The sequence below is a fragment of the Poecilia latipinna genome, unplaced genomic scaffold (genome assembly GCF_001443285.1).
Source record: "Poecilia latipinna isolate Pla-1442-1.1 unplaced genomic scaffold, P_latipinna-1.0 Scaffold2312, whole genome shotgun sequence".
Taxonomy (NCBI): Eukaryota; Metazoa; Chordata; class Actinopteri; order Cyprinodontiformes; family Poeciliidae; genus Poecilia; species Poecilia latipinna.
This window is the reverse complement of record NW_015114928.1, coordinates 128,182-148,125: the sequence shown is the minus strand read 5'-3', so window position 1 is coordinate 148,125 and position 19,944 is coordinate 128,182. Positions and strand designations below refer to the sequence as shown.

The following is a 19,944-nucleotide window of genomic DNA, read 5'->3' as shown; positions in this document are numbered from 1 at the left end:
GTCATGGAAACCAGTAAAGTGTAGCTGACGAGGGGCGGCCGGTTTGGATCGGGGCGTACGTGAACAACGAGCACTTCTGAGGTTGTAATGTTGTAAGGTTTTTGAGAACCTCACAGCAAGATTTTTTTTTTCTAAAAATATTTTTGACAAGAAAAGAAACAGTTCCTGTTATTGGCCCGTCCAGCCAGTTGGAGCTTTGCTGTAACAGCATCCAGCCTGATTTGCAACACATTAGCAGCAGTAAGCAGTAAACAATGCAGCGCAACGTGTTGGTGCAAGACAGGTATGATACCACCCTTCTCTACCTGCTATGTCCATTGTACTGATACTCCTGGGAGACTTCGTGACACCTGTATATTTTAAAAGCAAAACCTTGACGAATATAAAGTTCCCCTGTGCAATTTACCGCCCTTACTCGAAACAGTTCGGTTTATTTACACGCCGCATATTCACACAACTAATATACTGAAGCACTTTACAAGATGAACAAGTCTGTCGAAGTTCTAAAAACTTTACATGTTCGTTCTGATCAAGGAGATGCGAATTGGCCGATTCCTCTCCGGACTTTTATGAGAAGCCTTAATGGAGGCGGTACGGGGGCAAACGAGGGTCAATCCCAGGCTGGAAGCAGACCTTGATCTAACGTTCAGAGATTAGATCTATACATGATGAATGACATAGAATGAGATATACGTTGTGCGCTAGTTCAACATCTCTGATACGTGGCATAATCTGTAGTGTGGAATAATTTCAGGGTGTTTTAACCCTTGTGCGTGCGAGGACTGAGGCAAACGTACAAGGCCTAGGCAAATGATACAAGTGATATGGGTGAGGGGTCTGTTGGACCCCATTTGTAAACACAAGGGTAAACAGATACTCCATTGACACACTTCATTATCAATACTGTTTGGGCGCTGTTCAGAACAATATGCAGTGAGGGGGTCGTCTTCACTGTGCGCCACGTATTCCGTTCCTCTTAAACTGTGTCTTAGAAAAGTATCCACACCCACCTACAGACGTCTGGGCCCCTCTTACAAATTAGAATTTTTCTACCTCAGCAGGTCCAAATTCACATCCGACTCTGTAGAATTAAATTCCTGCCAGATAAAGTTCTAAACAGTTCATCTGATTTTACTCTATTACAACAATAGAGCCAAATTTACATGCATTCCCAAATGAAATCAATTTTGTTCATCACAAAATGCCAATGTGCAAAAAATGTCATCCAGCCACCTAAGAAAGAAAGCTCAGCTGATCACATCAAGTGAAAGACTTTGAAGTAATCCCAACTATGTTCTTTTGAAAACAAAAGCCAAAAAAAGAAAAGAACAGGGAGTGGGCGCGAAGTTTATGGAAGCCAAAGTTCCATCAACGGCGACGACAAGGAAAGGGAAACAGAAGATCCCTGAATATTTTTCAACGGGGAAAGAAATAAAAAGAGAGGCCACAAAAAGAAATGGCAGCGATAATTGCAAACAATGCATAAATAGAGAGTAGTTTATCCAAAACCTAACTTTTAGAGGATATTGATGATTTTTCATCCAAGCGCCATTCTAGTTTTTCAGACCCATCACAGTGGGGTAGAAGGAGGCAAATTGACAAGAATATCTCAACAGCTTTGCTCGTCAGTCAGTCATTTGGCAGCTGGACCTGACTGGACCGAGTTCTGCTGCAGGTTTGCCTCTCCTTGAACTCAGGACTCCCAAAAGAATAAGCTATACATCATTATTCCATGGCTTCATCAATAGTAACGTTTCAGACGCTGCGGTACCTCTGTTCCTTTCACAGCCTTCAACATATTTAGCTACTCTTAAAATGGGAGGCTAACATTAGTTTGTTTATTCTCTCCTTGATATGACTCGCTTATGTACTTTTTTAAACATATTTTCATGCGGTTTCCAGTTAATTGTGTACAGACTTAGTGCAAATCTATTGAAAAGAAAAAGATGCTTTTCTGTTTCACTAACTTGCTACTTTGCTATGAATGTCTTAAATTTTATTGACCGGGGTGCACAGCTCTCCCGTCACGTGACACAGACGGTGAATGTCGTCGTAAAGTGAAAACAGTTAGGGAAAAAGCTACTTAGTTAGTTTTACAAATCCTTTTTTGCAAGCCATGCACATGAAACCAGGATTTTCGGACAAGTGTGGTGGAAAAATTCAAAGTATCAGATTCTGATTTTAGTAAAGGTCCATTTTAGTACTGATCCTTTAAAAATGCCTTAATTAGGACACAGATGCGATATTTGAGAGTGGATTGACACATTTTCTCATATTAGCTTAGCGGTTTGCTGAAGTTGTGTTCATATTGTACAGGTTTTCCTGTGGCTATGTGGGACAGTTTTTTATCTTTTCTTCTAATTTCTTTCATGTAAGGGCTTTTGTAAGAAAACTGTCTCGCCTGTTGAGTCGTGTTACGGTTCAAGTTCAGCCTGTGCAGGTCTGTAGTGTGAAAGTGTAATCCCAGATGTTACGTAGACACCTGTTGCACGAGGAAGCCACTAGATAAATCTAGAAGGCCTGCGTGGGAAATTCCTCAGACCGTAGCGTCTTTTGGTCGACCCGTGGCAGTGACAACCAAAAAACGTAATCCTACAAAAAACGTAATGCTACAAAATGGCTGGCGCGTGCCTCGATAATTTACTCAAATTGTCACGTAACGGGGTGACGTTTTTTGTGTCGTGACAAATTCCAGCAGGGGAAGAAAAAAAACTTTGCTTTGCTTTTGCTGGTATTGGATCCATTCTTCTATTTTTGTTTCCTTTTCGGTGGTCCTTTGATGTAGAGGAGATTTTTTTTTCTTTTTTTTTTCAGTCAAGCACTTAAACTGAAAATGATGCTGTCTCTCCTGTCCGTCCCCCGTTGCGCTTCCCACTTTTGACCCCGGAGTTCACCTTAGATCTCCCAGTCAGCCCCAGCGGGTCAGAAGGGAGAGTGAGGTTGTTAATGAGGATACGTCAGACAAATGGCTTGTGATGCAAAGAAAATCTGAGTCAGATTTTGTCCTCTTTTAAAATAAAAAAATAAAAACCCACTTCATATTTCCAAGCTCAAACTTGATTAGCTGGGACAAATTTTTCCTTTCAACTACCTGGTGCACACAATGCAAGTATTTCTGCTTGTCAAATGTATTTATGGCCAGTTGTTAGGCTTGAGTAGGCCCAGAGGTTCTTTAAATTAACGACAACATTTCTGTTTTGAGACCATTTTCAAGTAATATACTGCTAATGGCGTAATAACCAAGAACTCATTCTCAACGATCAATAAACTTCAAATTCTAATGAACATTTAACACTGGAACTGGAACTGGGAGGCAATTTAAAGTATCCAAAATAAGTAAACAACACGACAGAAGCAACAATTTAAAATGAATTATGAAGTCTCTGTAAATAAAATTGTCTTTCATAAAAAAATGGGACTAGTTGAGATCAAAGCACCAAACTGCAGACTTTTATCATTAAGTTTTCGGTAGAAAAAGAGAAGAGAGAAAACCGAAATGGAAATTATTGAGCTCGTTTTAATTGATTATGAAATTAATTGATTTATTGCTACTGCTAGGGTAATCTTGACTTACTTTTTCCCCACTAAACAGATCACATTTTAAGTTTCCCAAGCTATCTTTGTCTGATATTAATACTTATTCAACGATCTGAAGATTGACAAAAACAAAAGAAAAAAAGAGAAACGCCAAAAAGCAAATACTTTAACAGAGCGAAGAGCCTCCATGAAGTCGCAGCAGTTGTTTACATTCCATCACTTTCTAGCTGTTGCCACTCAAAAAAATAAAAAATAAAATTTCCCGTTTATTAGATTTTTTTTTTAGATTTATTGCGCACTCTGGCCAGCGTGGAAACTTTGCAGCTAGCTCTTTATCTTTTGCGTGATCAGGAAGACAGGGTTAGTCAAGGTGATGACAAACGGAGGAGTGATCGTGAAGCTGGGTGGGAGAGATGAAGGAATGCTACATGGGGTGCAAATATGCCAAGCATGCCCGTCAGCTTGACTTGTTCAACCTCTAGGATGCCATACGTCCCCTCCCACACCAAGAAACAGAAAAAAAAAAGAAAAAAAAAAGAATAAAAATGCCGGCAAAGTCCCTTTTAAGAGCTTCAGTGAGTGCGTTACTAGACTGGCTGAGCATTAAGCTACAGGTGTGAGAATTAGGTGTTAGATTTATGTGTGATAAATTACCCACATGTGGCCTAATAGGAGCCACTCCACCTTTTTTTTTTTTTTTTCCTTCCTCCGCCCGGATTTTCCCCTCCTCGCCATTTCTTCCTTCTCTTGAGAGGGCAAAAACACATTTCTTCCACAGCTTGAGTGAATTTGAGGCAGTGTAAATACATTCTGCACGGTTCCTTTTTACTTCTGGGGCTTGTTTCGCACTTTGCTTTGCTTGGATGACTTCAGGCATATTGATTCAGTGCAGAAAAGTTTTCTTTTTATTATTGTAATTATTAAAAAACCTGTCAAGTAGGCTCTGTCTACCTCTCGCAAAAACACTTTTTTTTTTTAAATTTATTACTTAGTTTTAAATTCTCCAAGCACCTTCATTTGCACCTTTCCTTTCAACGCTGGAATCATTTTGAATTTCCCTAAAAACAAACAAAAAAAAAAAAAGAAAGAAACTTCCTAAATTTTGCAAAACACCTCCAGGACAGTCGAACTAATCCTTTCCAAATGTGGCGAGAGAATCACCTCTAGACTCTCAGGAATAGCAACTATAGGATGATTTATTACACCTTACGCCGTTTCGCTTGCTAAGAGCCGGAGGACTTTTTGGCAACAATTTATAAAGAGAGTCGTGATTTATCCATCTTTTATCTTTGAACCAATTTTTTTTTTTTTTTTCAAGTGCATGGTTGTTGACGACCAACACCACTGCAATCAGTTATACTGTAAGTGGAGGTGTGCCTTTCACTGGAACACCAGCATTTTTCTATTAAAAAAAAAAATCAACAGAGATGAATGGCAAAAAAATAAAAATAAAAAAGCTGAGTAGAAACAGGAACCACATGCTTCATGGAGACTCCTGAGTTGATTCCACGCTTGGTCGTTTTTACATCAACGCTCGACCCAACCAATCTTTGTGCTACAAGGAGGGACCGGAAACCCCCCAAAAAATCAAAAACATGTTTCACTTACATGTTTATGTTGTTGTCTTTTGCTGAGACGATGCTAACGGTAGCAGTGAAAGATTTAGTCTTATTTCAAGCATACAAAGAAATTTGCACAAGAAACTAGAACAGAAATACTTGGTAAGAGATTTTTTATTTTTTATTTTTTTTGTAGTGTATCAGACAGGCGAGGATGAGTTACAAAAGAATATCTCAAGCTCTGAACAAAGTCTGGAGTACTTTTCAATCCACTGTCTGAAAATGATAAGTCTTTGACACAAGTGTAACAGTAGACGTTGCCCGTCTACCTAAACAGGCTGCTAGCCTAGAAAGCTTCAATCAGAGCAGCAGGATCTAAGATGGACAAACCTGTTGACAAGACAATCATCAGTCAGGCTCTCCACAAATCTGGTCTTTATACAGGACTGCATCTTCCACAAGCAAGCTGCCAGAAGGCGCTTAAAACACACCGAACCCACCATGATGGTGGTGGCGTCTTGCTTTGCTTCAGCACGGACGCTTGAAGGTTGAATTGATGGGAAGATGGATGAAGCTGGGGGTTTTTGAAAGATGAATCCTAAATGCTAACCATCCTAAGCAGCCAGAGCTGCAGTGGGATGGTTTTAAATCATTTGTGTCCAAAGTGCGTCTTCGGGGACATGTGGAGATTCTGTGCGATTGTGTTTGTCCACAATTCAAGAATGGCGCAGAGTTATTTCACCAGGCCGTTGATGGTGATACGATTGATACAAATTCAAGTAGAATTTTCATAAAAAAAAACAAAAAAACAACGAATAAATAAAAAACAATGCAGGGAAATTAAAATGGTAGTAAAATGGAAAACATAAACCAACAAAAACTATTAATTTTTTAACAACCACATTTTTTTTTTACTTTCATTTTGATTTCATAGCTCATGGCAGCACAAGCATCCAGTAATTTTTACTTGAAAGTAGAATTGGACGCACCCTTTTGTTAAACTAGGAAACACAAGAGGGTTAAAAAAAATGAAAAAGAGGGACACATGTCATGTTTTTGTAAAATAAAACACATCTGTTTTATTTTCACACATCACATAGAAATCAGGCGAGTGCGTTTCGTTAATTTTACAATATATTGTTTTTGCATTTTTCATAACAAAAGAAACCAAACGTTTGTGGTCAACAAAAACTTTTAACTTGACATTTGAGGTCCTCTATGCAAAATGTTTCGACACCCCGGTTTAAAAGAAATTTTATCCGCCTACTAAGATGGTCTAGTCAAAGTCTAGTCATAAATCCAATTGAAAATCTCCACCCATATATATATATATCATTTTTTTTTTTTTTATGTTCATGATCACGCACAATCCAGCTTGACTTAGTCTGGGCTGATTCACAGGGAAATGGACAAAATATTCAATATTTGTCCAACTTTGTACATCTTTAGTTATTCAATATCTGCAAATGCTGCAGAACATCTGGGAAGATTTTAATTCATATCTAATATCTAATCTTCCACTGAACCTAAATTTAGATTTTTGCTCCAATTTCAATAGAGAAAAACAACAGTATGAGCTTGTATGTTTAGATAAAAAAAAAAAATAAAGTAAAATAAAATAATGTTGCTTATATTCTAGTTTTTGAAACAAGATGTCAGTCAGTAGTTGCAGATTCACTGGAAGGTTGCTATGGGATTCAAATCCAGACTAAAAGCTTTTAGTTTCCAAAGTTGTCTGCTTGTTGAACGCCCAGGTCACATTTTCACGTTCAAGCAGCGGCACGTAGAAAAGTGACATAAAGTGCTTAGTCTCTGTTAAAGCAGAAATCAACTCCACTGCATCCAAAAAAACAAAACAAACAAAAAAAAATCCCGGTCTTTGTGTAATGTTTTTTACATTAAATTGTGTTGAGTGGATTTAATTGACACATTTGTTTGTACTGAGACCACTTGAAAGCGACGCTGTAAACATTTCAAATGCACCGCAAAAAAATAAAACAGGCCTCTTAAATGACAGTAAAATATTTGTAGCATGGATTTTTCCCTCTTCCGCAACAAAAAAATATAGAATTTTATTGTTGGAGTATTTTGTTTCAATTATGTCGACACTGAGCGGGACGATTTTCTGTTATTATTAAAACTCGAACGGAGAATAAAAAAAAACAAAAAAACTTTACAGCTCAAACAGCTCAAAGTGAAAAACCATTTCTGTTGCTTGACCACCACATCAAGGCTTCTGGGTTTTTCCTTCCAACATGCTCATGGAGTTTTCCTAAGCAGAAAATGGACTGTTATGGAGAAAGTGCTTAATAATCAGCTTGGTACACTGCACAATAAATAAATAAATGAAACAACACTAAAAAAGTCAGCAAAGTCAGCTTACAGGGCTTCTTTGTCATCAAAAATCCACCAGAAGGAGTGGAACAAACTTAGGAGGTAGACGTAAAGAAAGCTGATCAGTTCTGATCTGACCTGAACAATGTGGTTAGACAAATATGTAACAACACTGACTCTCGTGGTCAAAGGACGCAGTAAGAAAGAAGATGCTAAAAAAGAAATTATAAGCTATCTTCCCTTATGTGAGAAGATCCATCCACCTAAGTTCTCCAACTCCAAAGCAAAGCTGAAAGATATTTTTTATCTAGTAGATGGAAAAGACAAGCTAAGTTAGCTTCTAAAAGCAACACAGACTTCGCTTGCTCGTGCTACCGACAAAAGCCATGTTAGCTGGGTCTAAACGTGAGAATATGATGTGCATTTAGTCTCTTTTTAGTTCTCGTCTTGGAGCAGTTTACTGTGACCCAGGGTGTAAAAAAGAAAAAAAAAAAATCACAGTTTTTTACTGCGTCACAACATGGTACATTAACTGTTCCTGTGATGTTGCATGGATAAACAAAGTACCTGTTGATTAAAGTGAAATATTCTGAGCCCACCTTGGAAGTCATCTATTTTCTGAATGAGTCAGAAAACAGGTGGAACTGCCATCATTCAGAGGCACTTCAAGCAATTAGCATGCAGAGGAAAGGGAATCTTCATTAGCGCAGACAGAGCATCTGCAGGCTTCAGCATGCCAATAGGAAATGCTTTTGTGGGGCTACAACTATGATATTTGAGTAAAACTTGCCTGAATTTTGTACCAGTTGTGAAAATATGCTGTATACATTGCGTCGTAGAATTCATGCTACAGAACTTTAGATAATGTATGGCAGGGCGTGTGTTTTGTGATTAAAAAAAAATAAAATAAAAATTTAATGTGTGTCAACGTGATTGTAGAGTACGATTACGTTGAGATAGTATTTCTTCCTATTCAGTTGAAAGAGAAGACAGGTACACAATAGCCTAGGCTAGTTGTCATACAGCAGCAGGACTACTGCGAAACCTGAAGTGCTATTCAAGTCATCAGTTGAAAATTGCTGTAGTTGTTCATATCGCGATGTACATCAGAGGGTTAGAAAAATTAAATCACGTCTTTCCAGAATCGTGCATCACTGAGAACTAGGCAAAATGTAGCGATTATCATAGGTTATTATTTTAACCATTCATCGTTATGGTTACCTTACATTTGTACTGCAGGAGCATGTGCTTCCCACCCCACCCATTAGACACAAGAGCCTCTTGACAGGCAAAATGTGTTTGCTTAATCTCATTAAGCCCAATTATTAGAAGCAGAATGAATCCTGAATTATAGACATGTGTGTACAGTATGATCTGCTTTTGCAAACCAGAGGAACAAATAAGTAAATCCTACAACCTGACTCTTCCCATCTGGGATGAAACCAAAATAGAAACGGTCCGCCTTTGTCATTTTTAAACTCGGTAGGACTTTAAGATCTTCAGGAAGTTGAGGCTCTGAAAGGTGTTCGTGTCATTCCATCCCAGGGAACAGGGCTTGAACAGGGTCGAAAACGACGGCTGAACTCCGGCGGAGGTTACGGACGCCGTTCCAGAAACGCAGCGGGGAGCTTCGATAGCTTAGTGGTTTGAAGAGCTCCAGAAAGCGGCTGTTCAGCTGCAGCCTTGCGCTGTCCTGTATCTGCCCTTTCTCTTAAGAGGAGCAGGCAGTAAGCCTACACCATCATTTAGTGGGGGGAACAAGTGAGCAAAACAATAAACAATCTTTGTCTCAGTGCCATGAGGAAAGCATATAATTCTGCTGGTGGACGCGATGCTTTCCACATGAGAACGCAGCTCATTTTGATCTGCCGATGCTTCCAAACCCCAGGTTCTCTACTTCTGCTTCGTCACCATATGACACAGATTATGCAGTCATATTGAAGAATTTCTTTTAAAAAAGTGTTATATTGATGGTCCAATATGTTCCCCTCCGTACTGTACTGTAAGAGCCAACAAAAGACGGTGTGTTTTCTGGATAGTTGCATTGACAGTCTGTGTTATTAGATTTACATACCAGACGTCCTTGGAGAAAGGGGATAGTGCTGTGAGAACAGTTGTCTATACATCCATTTGTTTCATATATCTGGTTGTTTCTTGCAAAAAGATCTGGTTTGCTGAGGTTTGGGGGTATGTGTGAGATCTGGGGGCTTTGGTTTATCTCCAAGAGTCAGCTGGTAAAAGATGGCATTCACCACAGGAACCCCAGGGTTTCATTTCTAACAATTATTTACTGATCACCTTTAAAGTTAAACAGGTTAAACTTTAACTGTTTCCTTTTTGAAGTATAACTATCCAACTGACAGCTTTGTAAATAAAATATAAGTGGATAGCTTGCTAAAAATATCCAGCTCTGATGTGAATATGATCATCTGCTTTATCGTCCGTCTCTGTTTCTTTTGCTTTAGAGTTAAAATCATAAGTACAGAATTGCCTCTGAAGGACTCTTGCTAAAGGAACTCTATGAAAAGCTCACATTGGTAAATATCTTCCTCCTAATGTTAAGTTCAGAGGTCTAAATGAAACACAAATTATGTGCAATTTACCTTGTTAAGGTTTCGGGTTACATGAAGTTGGAATCGTTCATTCAGAATCGTTTTATGGGTGCCGTTAGGCAAGCAGAGGGGAGGAAGTTAGCTTGCCATTGACGTGGGAGGATTTGCCGTGTGATTGTCGGGGGTTTTGACAGCCGAAAGAGTAGTTTGTCACGCTCACTCACTTTAGAGGAGAAAAGAAACCTTCCAGAGATGCAGTTTGGTTTTCTGATTGATATAACTAACGCCATAGTTTCTCTGGACTTGCGTTTGCAGCAAAACCTCCCAACGTGATGGGTGGATGTCAAAGGAACACCGTCCAGATCGGAAACTTGAATTCTTAAAATGGGGTCTCTGACTTTTCAGAGAAAACAAAACTTCACCTCAAAGTCATTGTCTCACTGAATATCTTTCCGATCTTTACTCACTTTAGGCTCTTTTATAACATTTCAAGGCGGGAACTAGGCACCTGCTGGCCATCTGTGCGTTTCCTTAAAGGATGAAGGCAACAAGGGGTAAGAGGGCTGAAATAAACTTGATGCTTGTATGTCTTTGAGATACAAGACACAGCTCCATAAAGTCTGATCTACTGAATGTAAGGCCACTCAAGCTTAAAGAAAAAAAAAAAAATAGTCAAGACACAGAGGCTTGAGGATGTGATGTACTGATGACAGGCTGTCCATCTGATCAGTGCAGTTTCCGAGGCTCTGGCATGAAAGGTAGGGTTGTTCTTACTACTTTCAATGAACCAGAAGTGCTGCCAAAACACTCACCTTGCCTAGTTCCCAGTCCTTGCAGATGAGTCCTTCGCAGATGCAAAAACAAAACAAAACAAGTGTAGAAAATGTTCACTACTCAAACAGAATTAACTGATTCCCACTTACAATGTCTATTTCTAATGAACGTAGCAGGTTTAGCAAATTAGGTGAACATTCACAGTCTGACTGCTGATGTATGAAAGGCGAGAAATAGCTTATTGAGGGGCTAACTGCTAACATTAGCTGAAATAATTAGCTGTTAACTACAGAAAAAGCCAATTTAAGAAAATTAGGATACCAGCATTAAGGATGTAGTACCAGAGTATGTCCTGCTTACCTTGATAATGATTTTTGCTACTTTTTCTTTAGTCAACAACTGCTAGCAAACTGTGTAGCATACGTTACACCAGTATAGCGTGTAACGTATGCATGTAACGATATAACGTGGCACCAGTAGCCAGGCTATATCCAAATGTAGCAGAATTTTTCATTAGAGTGTTTTCTACCAAGTCTATATTTATCTAGCTATAAGCAATTAAAAAATGGATTTATTTCAGGTGAGGTAAGCTAGCTTGTAGCTCACCTGTGTAGCATACATTGGCACAGTTAGTAATGCTATGTCCTAGTGTAGCAGAATTTTCCATTTGCATGTTTAAAAAATTGTTAAGTCTAACGTTATGTAGCTATAAGTAGTTAAAACATGGATTTATTTCAAGTGAGGTAAGCTAACTTGTTGATCAAATTGATTCTGGCACAACTTTGTCTTTTCAGATGCAAATTAGCAAATGGTGTAATTGACTCCATTTGGAATCAACAATCTGGCTGTGACAGCTTTATAGATAGCCGAGGTGAAGAAGGAAGAGGATATGAGAGGGGTTCTTCATGTGGTTCCTTTACATCAGCAGCAGCTTTGTAGCAGCATTTTGCCCCGTAGCCACGACAAACCGAGGACCTTATTACGTCATTGTATTAAAAAAAATAAAAAATTCAAGCAGGCTTCCACGCGGATGATCGTACACCCTGCTTTTTTGTAAATACAATACTTGAGGCCCTACAGCGATCCCTTCAGAAGTGGGAACTGTGGATTTGTTGCGTTTCATGTAATGTACACTCTGTGGTTGAAACTGTAAACGACGTGAGTTCATCATGTGCAAAGGACCACCGCTTCTAATGATGTGCGGTCTCCTCTCTACGATAGAGAAAAGTCTACGTGAAAGCGTTACAGCCGGTGCCCGTAATCTCCCAGTGGCTGCTTTCTGTGCATCTCTTCTACATGTCTAGGTCACTTTGGTTTTACAGGACGCGCCAAAAGGCATTACATGATTTGCGAGGGGGCGGGGGGAATGCTGCATAGGGCTGTTGGACATGTGTCAAAATACAGTCTGAATTCATTTGCACTGGGCTTCGATGTGCAGAAATGAGGAGAGAGGCCACATCAACAACTCCAAATGCATTCCACAGCAAACTAAACATTCAGAGCTTACGTTCTCGCCAAATTACGCTAAAATGCAGCTAGGGTAAAAGGAAGCCGCTCGCTGAAGTCGAAAAAAAAATCTGATCCATACAAATGATAGTTTTCCTTAAAGAAAGTCTGACGACAGATTGATGTAAAGCGTGCTAGACATTATGCCTGTCGTGTGGGACGTGAGTTGGACAGCGCCGCTGCAGACACTGTGAATTGTGGCCTCTTTCCTGACATACCTGTGGCCTGAACCTCCAAACCTTTCCACAGACACACACACAAAAAGCTAATCTCTCAAGATCAGCACTATAAGAACTGCTCTCTCTTCACTGTGTGCAGCCATTCCTCCCACCCTCTTCCCCCTGGCCGTACAGTAATTCCAGGATGTGGGATATGCTCAGTTCAGACGGTGTGCGGTCACGTTATCCTCAATCAGCGTGAATTTTGAGATTAACAACCAGCAAAACAAAGCTTTGGCAACGGGGATTGAGCGGGGTTTAAGGGGGCGTGGGTTGCTTCTAAAGCCCGGCTCACGATGAACCTTTGCGCTGTTCGACCGGCGAGTGATCCTGCGACCACACGCCCCGCAACGGTATTTTTTTGTTAGGGAGTAACACTGTCAGAAGTGACAGGAATGAACCCTGAAGAAATAAGCTGGGGAGAGAAGCTTTTCAGCCTCAAGAGTTCCCCGCTTCTGCCAAGTTGGCTTTCCCATCCTGTCAGCGTTGCACACAAAGCTTGGCGAGGGCGGCCGCAGTGAATGCGACCACGTTAATGTGATTGTCAGTTCGCCGTAAACATATTTAGACTTTGCATTACACAAAAAATACAATGCTAATGTCTTAAGGTGTGGTCCGATGGTTACATAATTTTACAGAACGAAAGAGCTGACAAATTAAAATATGAAACATATGTGATGCATTCGGGCTGCAGAGTTACCTGCCGGGTAGTTTTAAGGCAACTATGGGTGAGACGCTGAACTGAACTAAATCGATACAGCTCTAATTGGAAATAATAACATCTCAAAACACTGGACTGACAGCTGAACACGAGACAAAGATTTCCATTTTGAGGACTTCGGGAGCCAGAATGAGGTTTTCCTTCCTCCTTCATGTCTTCCTGAACTGGTGCCGACTTCAGATGAACCATCACCAGCCCATGTGATACGCAGAGCTGGGATTGTGTATCCCCAGGACTTGTTGTAGTTGATGGAGTGTCACTTTAAACCTCAACCTTACAGACCAGCAGAAACGCGTTCTGATTAGCACTTAATCTACTAATGTCGTCCATTGCGGCGTCGGGAGTACGAACGAGATTGGGTTGAGCCAACATGCCTCTCTGAAGCCTTGGCTCTTAAGGTTTAAGATGAATGTGAAAAAAAGAAAGAGAAAGAAGAAGCCACAGACATTTACTAAGTGATTTTCACCTAATTGCAAACTGTTGCTTGCTCTAGACCCACTTAGCAGTGCTGGGGCTTTTTTTTGAAAGAGAAACCTAATATGCAGATCTATGGCCAGTAAGTGCAGACGTTGCTCTGCTCTGCTCTGGCTCTTAGGTTTTGTCCAGCGTGCTCCGCAATGTTTTATGGAGCGTTGTGGTAGGTCGCTCAGCGTGAACGCCCGCTCGGGTCCTGCGCATGTGATATTTAAAACTTTGGCCGAGATCGGCTCGAGTGTCTTTCGTTTTGGATTTGCCCGAGGACATTTTCCTGTAAATGGGACGCTGAGGAGTTTACATTGAAAGTCGCTCATTGTGGAATGGACCGTCTTTTTACTGGCTCCTTTGTCTTCCGCAGGCGAGCGAGGCCGCGGCCAGAGCCACAGCGGTTTTGAGGGCTTTCATCAGCTGTCTCAGCACAATCATTTAGGAGGCCAGCTCTGACCAGAATTAATGCAATATTCACATCCATAACCAATCATCATCATTTGAATTCTGAGAGGGGAACCAGAGTTTGCATGAATGACAAATTGTTGAGTTGGACATGTTTACTCTGAGTTAAAGAATATCCTACTGATGTATCTATTATGGGTATTATGGTCTGCTTGCGTTGTATTCTGCTGGGCTAGCCCGCCCACAGTTAAATTTTGCCTTTAGTTGTCCCTGTCTGCTAAAAAACACAACAACAAAAAAAAACCCTGACTAGCTGGGTAATGTCAAAGCCATTAAGAAGTGCGTTCAGATTAATTCGTCTTACGAGTTTGAGCTCTGTTATGTAACTACTGTTTCACCAAATATAAGAATGCCGTGTCATGATCCGCATTCTTCTTTTTCTTCCCACTTCTGATCCAAGTGATTTAGGAATATTCATCCACCATCGCCAAGTCCCAGCCCAGCACATTATTAAAATCAATTGCATGTACATGCTTGAAAACTGAGAAGCAGTACAATCCACCCCATTTCCTCCCATGATTTACGTCTTCTTCTTCTTCTTCTTCTTCTTTTTCTTCTTCTTCTTCTCTAGATTCACTAATCAGATTGCACTAAATATACACATTAGCCAGCCTGCCATTTAAATCTGGCAGATGGAAGCAATGTGCACCTGACAGCTGTCTTTAGGTCTAAAAGTGACCAAAGAAATAGGAAAGAAAAAGAAAGTTTTACGTTTTGAAGAACTCCACTTCCTGACCTGACAAGGCGTTCTTCAAAACGTTGAGGAAGAACATCGGACTCAAAGACCAACAACTTTGCAATCTCGTTTTTTTATTATTATTATTATTATTAAATGATGAAAAAGACTGTAAAAAAAAAAAAAAAAAGCTAAGAAAAATCCCACTTGTGCACAGTTGCATCTTGTTAATTGCCCCATAATTAGCAGGACTGTGGGGCAATTTATTAATTCCCCCGTAAAAAAAGGTATTTGATATTGTGGTAAGTCCTGCACCGGACCACCCACATCACTGTGGTCCCTGTGGTCCCTTGCATCACCGTCACAGGGACAGAGTCACTCCTCATTGTCCCACACCCAAGTGGCACAAAACAGGCAGATATAATCAAATATGTTAATATTACGCACACTTTACTAGAGGCCAGAACCAATTTGATCTTTTGCCACATTCTTACAGAAATAATATTCTGTTCCACAAAAAAACAAAAAACACTGGACTGTTACATATGCTAATTTTCCCACTCAATTTGCACAGCTTTGACTTTTTGAGAACACCAAGAAATTTGCTGTGGTTGAGATTTACCTCAACAGAAATTAATGCCTCATTTAAATGTGGCCAATCTGTGCTAGAGCAGAGAGTCACTTGGGGAAGCCATTTCAGGACAAGTTGTTCATTTGTGTCCCGTTTCGGATTAAAAAGCACTCGCAAACTCAGGCTTGTAGCGCCTTTAAATAGTGTTAGTCAGCATGCTTACTCTGTGTTCTGATTGGACTCGGTGTCAACTAGGCATATGTCAATGGAAACAATCGTGTGGACAAAAATGATTATACTTGCTTTTCTTTCCTTACTTTTCCTACAAGCTTTGCTTCCAGTGTGATGATTGTGTTTCATCTGCTGTTTGCACAACTTTTACTATGTTGACATCTGGAATTGGAGGTCTTATGGCCAACACACTCGATCATTCACTGTGAATATTAACAGTAAGGTGGCAATAACTTTGATTAGGATGGGAAAATCTGATTTTTATTTTTTTTTAGCTCAACAAAGTCACATCCATGCCCCCAAAAACACAGTTTTGCATACTAAAGCAGGTTGTGGTTGTTAAGATTGTGCTCCTTTCTTTGCACCCAACTAATATAGTATCCAGTACACCAGCAACCAGGATCAACTTCTGGTGTTCACCATTAAATTAAGCCTTGACCAAGACCCCAAGGCAATATTTACGATTGCATTGGAACCTCCTGAATCCTCAATGCTCTTTCTACAAAGAACGAGGCACTGACGTTACATGATGTCCAATAATGTGAAAGTATTTAAGTACATTATGCCTCTTTTTAACCCCCCCATGATCTTTAGAGATGGGGTCATTTAGACCACACAGGTTTTTTACTCTGTCCGGTGGCATCGCACTGACCCCACATGTGCCTTTACGAGTTTTTTGTTTCATTTGTAGTTTCGGGAATTGACGGTCTGACGGGACAACCTCCCGCTTCCCCGCTGTCTGACCGTGACATTTGTCATCAGCTAAGACCGCGAGAGGGTTAGTGTATCCAGCTGTTTTGTTGCTCATTGACAAACATTTGCGACTATAGCTGAAAGATTTCAGTGTGAACATTAAACACATGTTTTTTATTGAAGCATTTCACAGTCACACTGGACGGATTATGGCTGATATTGTCTCATTTATCATTCTTCTTCCTCTCTTACAGCTAGCTATGGAGCTTACCCCATCTGTAAGGGCTGCTCGGTGTGCTCCAGGGATAACGGCTGCGTGAACTGCCAGCCCAAACTCTTCCTGTTCTTGCGAAGGGAGAGGATGAGGCAGTACGGCGAGTGTCTTCACGACTGTCCAGCCGGATACTACGGCATGCGCAGCCCTGAAATCAACATGTGCTCCAGTAAGGACCCCCACCCTTCACCCCAAACTCTTCCTCACCTTCAATCCCACCATGCAGGCCTCAACTACACCCCCATTTTGGTTTCCCCCATTTTCCCACAGTGCTCGATTTACTGTCAGTTATCAAGAGGAGACACACATACCTCACAATTTGAATGGTTTGTCTGTCCGCGCAGGTTGACGTTAGTGAAGCTTCATCTTAGCATCGCATCCCTCGGGATGAGCCTGCTGTTTCTCATCCGTCTGTAACACCATCCTAACCCTTTAATGCAAAACATGCCCAAGTTATGAGGCTGTCTAAAGGTACAGAAATCCAGGAGAAGTCATAAATAACTCACTATTCTGAAAAAACAGCTTTACTTCAGTTTGTGCTTCTTTTTCCACGATGCTATCTCAGATCATCAAATAAATGTTAATAGTAGGAAAATTCCAATTTTTAATGATTTCATTAAATAAGATAAAAAGTTATTCAAATTAACCCGGCTCTGTGTGATAAATAACTAATTGACTCATGTTAAATTATAAACGAACTATCAAAGATATGACAAATTTAGTTTTCACCACTGAGTGCACGATGACACACCTGAGAGGTCTTAGAAGAGCTCAGAAAAACAGTTCACTACGACCTTCACTTCCCTTTGGCTGTGATCGGATTAAAGAAAGAGCTCCCCACCCCCGAAAAAAAATATATTAGCAACCATTTCACAGTTCAAAGGCTAAAGCCACAACTGACCAAAAACCAATATTTTATTTGCCAAAAAAACATTTTCATGAGCCAAAGGCAAAAATATTTTCGCCGATGGATGAGACAAAAGTGGAAAACAGGTGAAGGAAATAATGAATTTAAAACAAGCATGAACTCTTTCGCCTGGAAAAGGATTTACGAGGAAGACTGAATGTAGTTTTCATTGCCTCAGTTTTATTTACTGTTTCCGAGATGAAAGCATTTTCCATATTTTGGCAATCGTCACTCCTTTGTTGCAGATTTTTTTTATGGCATGCAAAACACTTTTGGTCTCTGGCTTTAAGAGAGGCCACACCTTTGGTCTCCGTGGCTCCGAGGAATTTCTGGTTTACAGTTAATGAAAAATCCAAACAATAACACTGACAAATCAAAATGTTCTCAAGCGTAGTTGTTAAAGAATAACACTCAAATCCAATTAATGAAAAGTACCTTTCTCCTCCTTATGTAGCACCCTGATCTCATAACCTTATGTTAACATTGATTATGCTCGGAGAGACGGAGAGGGACTTTGTAGGTTTATGCAGAGCCCGAGGTGTTGGCTGAGTGTTTCGTATGAAAACAGTGAGAAACTTGAAGCTTTTTGGTTCCCTGAGCCAAACTTCTGACAGACGCACTAAAAACGTATCCCCAGCGGAGGGTATCTGAACCTTAAGGCTGAAATATATGAACATGTAGCAACTCCTGAGACAGAAAAGTACTACATTCTGCTTACCCGATCACAGCTGACCTAGAAACAAATAAATCTTTTATGTTAATTATATCTGCAAAAGTGAAACACAAGTTAAAGAAAAAAAATATATAAGTAAGGTAAATAGTGAGACATACAATAGGCTACGTCACCGTTGGTCGAAAATGCGATAAAAGTAGAATTTAATGCTATTAACCCTACGGAAGTTGCGAGAGGCATGCTCAACAGTTTTGTTCTTTCACTTTCCCAATAATTTAATTTACAATTTGGGAACTGCCTGTAAGATTTCAGCTGCTCCTTAAGGTTTCATGTCCGGTCTTGAGTAGAATACTGTTCTGCATTTTGCAGATTTATCTCTGTTTCAGAACAACTTCTTTAAACCAATGATTACTGAGAAGCTTCTGTGGAACTTGCTGACAGTCTGAGGAGGCAATTCAGTCATTTGAATCAGATGTGTTGGAGTAGGGACAGATCGAAGCGCCTGCCCACGCCAACACGAATAGCTTGCAAAAGGAGATTTTTCTGCTACGTTTAAACACCGAAAAACACAGTCTTGGGTAAGAAAAGCTGATTTTTATTTACATTTTTTCAAAATCGGAATGCTCGTTGCACATGTTAAACATTCCCAAATTCTTTAATCTCTCTAAAATACACAATAGTGGTCAATAAAGAATATATATTTTTCCCAAGTAACTTCATCCAGACTTGAAAAAACCAGCAAGCGGCGGGTTTTTGTCCAGACACACGTCTGTTTGCTAAATCAGCACCACAGCTCCCGTCCAGTTTTATTAATACTTAGCATATTAGAAGGAACGTCCTATGCTCCTCAGACATTATAAACTGTTGTCGTTTCTTACTTAACTGAAAGAGAAAGACATCTTGTTCTTGGGTAATAAAAGCGATTTTATTTACGTCAACTGAAGCATGGAGAACCACTGTATTCCCATCGTGTTTGAATTTTGACCAGCAGTTTCTGATGCTTGGCTGGATAATCTGGACCCTTTGCCTTACACAGCGCTGTTAGAGCAGCATCTTGTATTGTCACGTAGCATTAGATCTCAGGACGAGGCTCACTTTGATGCGATCGCTGTTTCACTCAGTGCTCTTTAATCCAGTTTTGGATTTGGCCTTCTTCCTCAGCTGCTCTCCATGTGTCATCTTTTGTTTTTGTTTTTTAAATTAAACGATTCAAGTCCAGTCTCCATGAACTGATCTTTTATTGGTTTAGATGTAAAATTATGTTGTTTTTTTCTTGAGCTAGTCCAGCTAACTGGTTCCCAAAGGCTCAAATATGCCTACAACAAACGACAGTGAGAAATTAATGGCCGCGGCAGTGAGAGCCGCCTTGCGCTTTTGGTTTTTGCAGGGGCCCGGAGCTCGGTGTTACGACTCTGTTGTCATGAGCTTTTTAAACATGACTTCTAGAAATCACTGAAGGAGCAGCAGATGCTTGTTATTATCCCATAGTTTGTCTGTGTGAGCTTATCTCATTCAAGATTTTTTTTTTTTTTTTTTTTTGTGGACTCCCTGACTAAAGAAAAACAAAAGCTAGACAAGGATAAGGTCTACACACTCAGCCACTTACTGGGCTGAAACCTCACTGTTTTTCGGCAGGGGTTCTGTAGGATCCACAGGCATGTAACACAAAGGTCTTTAGATGGGGAGAGGAAATGTACTGCTGGAGAAACAAAGTCAAGCAAGAAACTCCCAAAAAAGAATGTCTCCTTTTGAGAAAGATCAGTCAATTGCAAACAACAAGCATACTTT

The 19,944-nt window shown here is 40.2% G+C and overlaps 1 protein-coding gene across 1 annotated transcript in view; it reads left to right on the top strand.

Moving 5' to 3' along the window:
• Nucleotides 1-16,251: 16,251 nt before the first annotated feature.
• The window catches only part of rspo2 (R-spondin 2), a 45,973-nt gene continuing 42,280 nt past the window's right edge, over nt 16,252-19,944 (top strand). Inside the window, exons 1-2 of the mRNA XM_015018717.1 lie at nt 16,252-16,387; nt 16,557-16,745. Of these exons, the coding sequence (XP_014874203.1) occupies nt 16,267-16,387; nt 16,557-16,745 (310 nt within the window). The 5' untranslated portion in view covers nt 16,252-16,266. The remainder of the gene's footprint in view (nt 16,388-16,556; nt 16,746-19,944) is intronic.